The sequence below is a fragment of the Austrofundulus limnaeus genome, unplaced genomic scaffold (genome assembly GCF_001266775.1).
Source record: "Austrofundulus limnaeus strain Quisiro unplaced genomic scaffold, Austrofundulus_limnaeus-1.0 Scaffold13, whole genome shotgun sequence".
In the NCBI taxonomy this organism is placed as follows: Eukaryota; Metazoa; Chordata; class Actinopteri; order Cyprinodontiformes; family Rivulidae; genus Austrofundulus; species Austrofundulus limnaeus.
This window is the reverse complement of record NW_013952415.1, coordinates 2028896-2030669: the sequence shown is the minus strand read 5'-3', so window position 1 is coordinate 2030669 and position 1774 is coordinate 2028896. Positions and strand designations below refer to the sequence as shown.

The 1774-nt window shown below is 39.9% G+C and overlaps 1 protein-coding gene across 2 annotated transcripts in view; it reads right to left on the bottom strand.

Annotated features, from left to right (window-relative positions):
- Window positions 1-421: 421 nt before the first annotated feature.
- Window positions 422-1774, bottom strand: part of LOC106513565 (transmembrane protein 230) — an 11837-nt gene continuing 10484 nt past the window's right edge. For both annotated transcript variants that reach the window (XM_014002448.1, XM_014002449.1), the window contains exon 4: window positions 422-637. In XM_014002448.1, the coding sequence (XP_013857902.1) occupies window positions 497-637 (141 nt within the window). In that variant the 3' untranslated portion in view covers window positions 422-496. The remainder of the gene's footprint in view (window positions 638-1774) is intronic.

The following is a 1774-nucleotide window of genomic DNA, read 5'->3' as shown; positions in this document are numbered from 1 at the left end:
GATGTAATACTTGTCATTTAAAAACAAACAGCAGATATAAAACTTATGCAGAAACAACACTTCAGGAGAAAAACAGCAAACAAAAGTCTCCCAGTTTTCCATGACAGAAGACATAAAGTGATATTTAAAGTACCTGCTGATATCTCAGTGATTTGTTGTCAGCCATGGATGTGGAGCAGCAATTTAAAAGCATCTGTGGAGGATTGTCAGAGCAGTGTTGTTGTTTATGTTTGGAGTTGTGTAACAGCAGAAAGACTGGCTGCAGCTGATTCACCGCTAATAAAGCCAGATCCGGTCTGCCGGGCTTTTTGTGTTGAGAGCAATAAAGCATGGATGAAACGGGAGCAAACAAAAAGATAACAAATATATATATAAACCCACAATATATTGTCACATCTCCTACATGAAGCCCTTCAGGACGAACAGCAGCCTCTGTGTTTTTGCTACATACATTCAGGAAGTGAGCAGCAGCTCCGTAAAGTTAAACATCAGCAGCTCAGTCACCAAAGTCCGGGATGTCGTCGTAGGAGTAGCCTCGGTAACCCTTGGCGGCGTAGTAGGCGATCCTCAGGTGGTAAAAGCCCGGGAGGAAGACCAGCAGGCCTATGATGATGACGGGGATGGTGCGGTCAGGATTCTGGGCACAGAAACCACACAAAACACCTGGGTTAAACTGCACACCTGTCCTCATCCTCATGAAAACAACAGCCGTGGTTTCCTGCAGAGGGCAGCTCAGCACCAGGAGGAGGAGGCTGCCTCCGTCTGCAGCGCAGCTGTGCCTCGTTTCACCAGCAGATGGCAGCGTAACGCTCCAAGTGCTGCAGAACTCACACAGCTTCACTGCAGCATCAAGGCTTTCTTTAAAAAATCTCTGAATATCCGCCTTTTTTATTTTAAGTCGATGCATTTCCTTTTATTTGTCTCTGTAAGGGTTTAAAACAGAAAATAATTATTCAGAACCAGAATAAATCCACTTTTTCACAAAAAAGAATGAGTCTAGATGTTCAAAGTTGAACCTCTCAGCACCGTCATTGTGCAAACAAGGTGGGCGGGGCTTCTCGGGCCAGCTGCTCTCCTATTGGTCACCAGAGAGGAAGGAGCAGGATCCATGTGCTGATCTACTGTGCATCCTTGTGCTGCATTAGTTTAGCTTAAAGTTGAGTTAAAAACAAAGACAAGGAAAAAAAACACTTACCTGTGTCTTTGTTTTTAACTAAACTTTGACATTTATTAGGAGGTGACCTCCCAAAAAACATCTCTAAAATCCATAAAGATTATAATGTTATATTAAAATGTTAATGAAACATTTGGGATGCAGTAGTCTACCTGTTTCAGCTGTTTATAAATCTGTGCTAGGAAAAGCAATTTATCTGAAAAGTGTTTTTTAACAAGTCAAAATGGAACGGGAGTAATAACTTTCTACATTTTTTGTTTGTTTTTTTTAACATAAGGAGTAGAAAGTACAGATAATTGCGTGAAAATGTGAAAGAACTGGAGATCATATCACAAACAATCCTCAGCTCCTGTTTCTCTGTCGTTTCGATTTTTGTTACTTTTAAAGTTGGTTTAGCTTTTGTTTTATTTATTTCAAACTGCTTTTAATAAAATTGTTTACTTCGTATTAACGTGTTTTACTGGTTGCTTTGATTTTGCAGGTTTATTTCTGTGAACAGGTCGGGACTAACGAGTATAAATAAAGGAAATGAATTGATTTTGATTTGATTTGATTTATTTAACAGGAAAAGATCACTAAAAATCAAGCCTGACTCAGCAT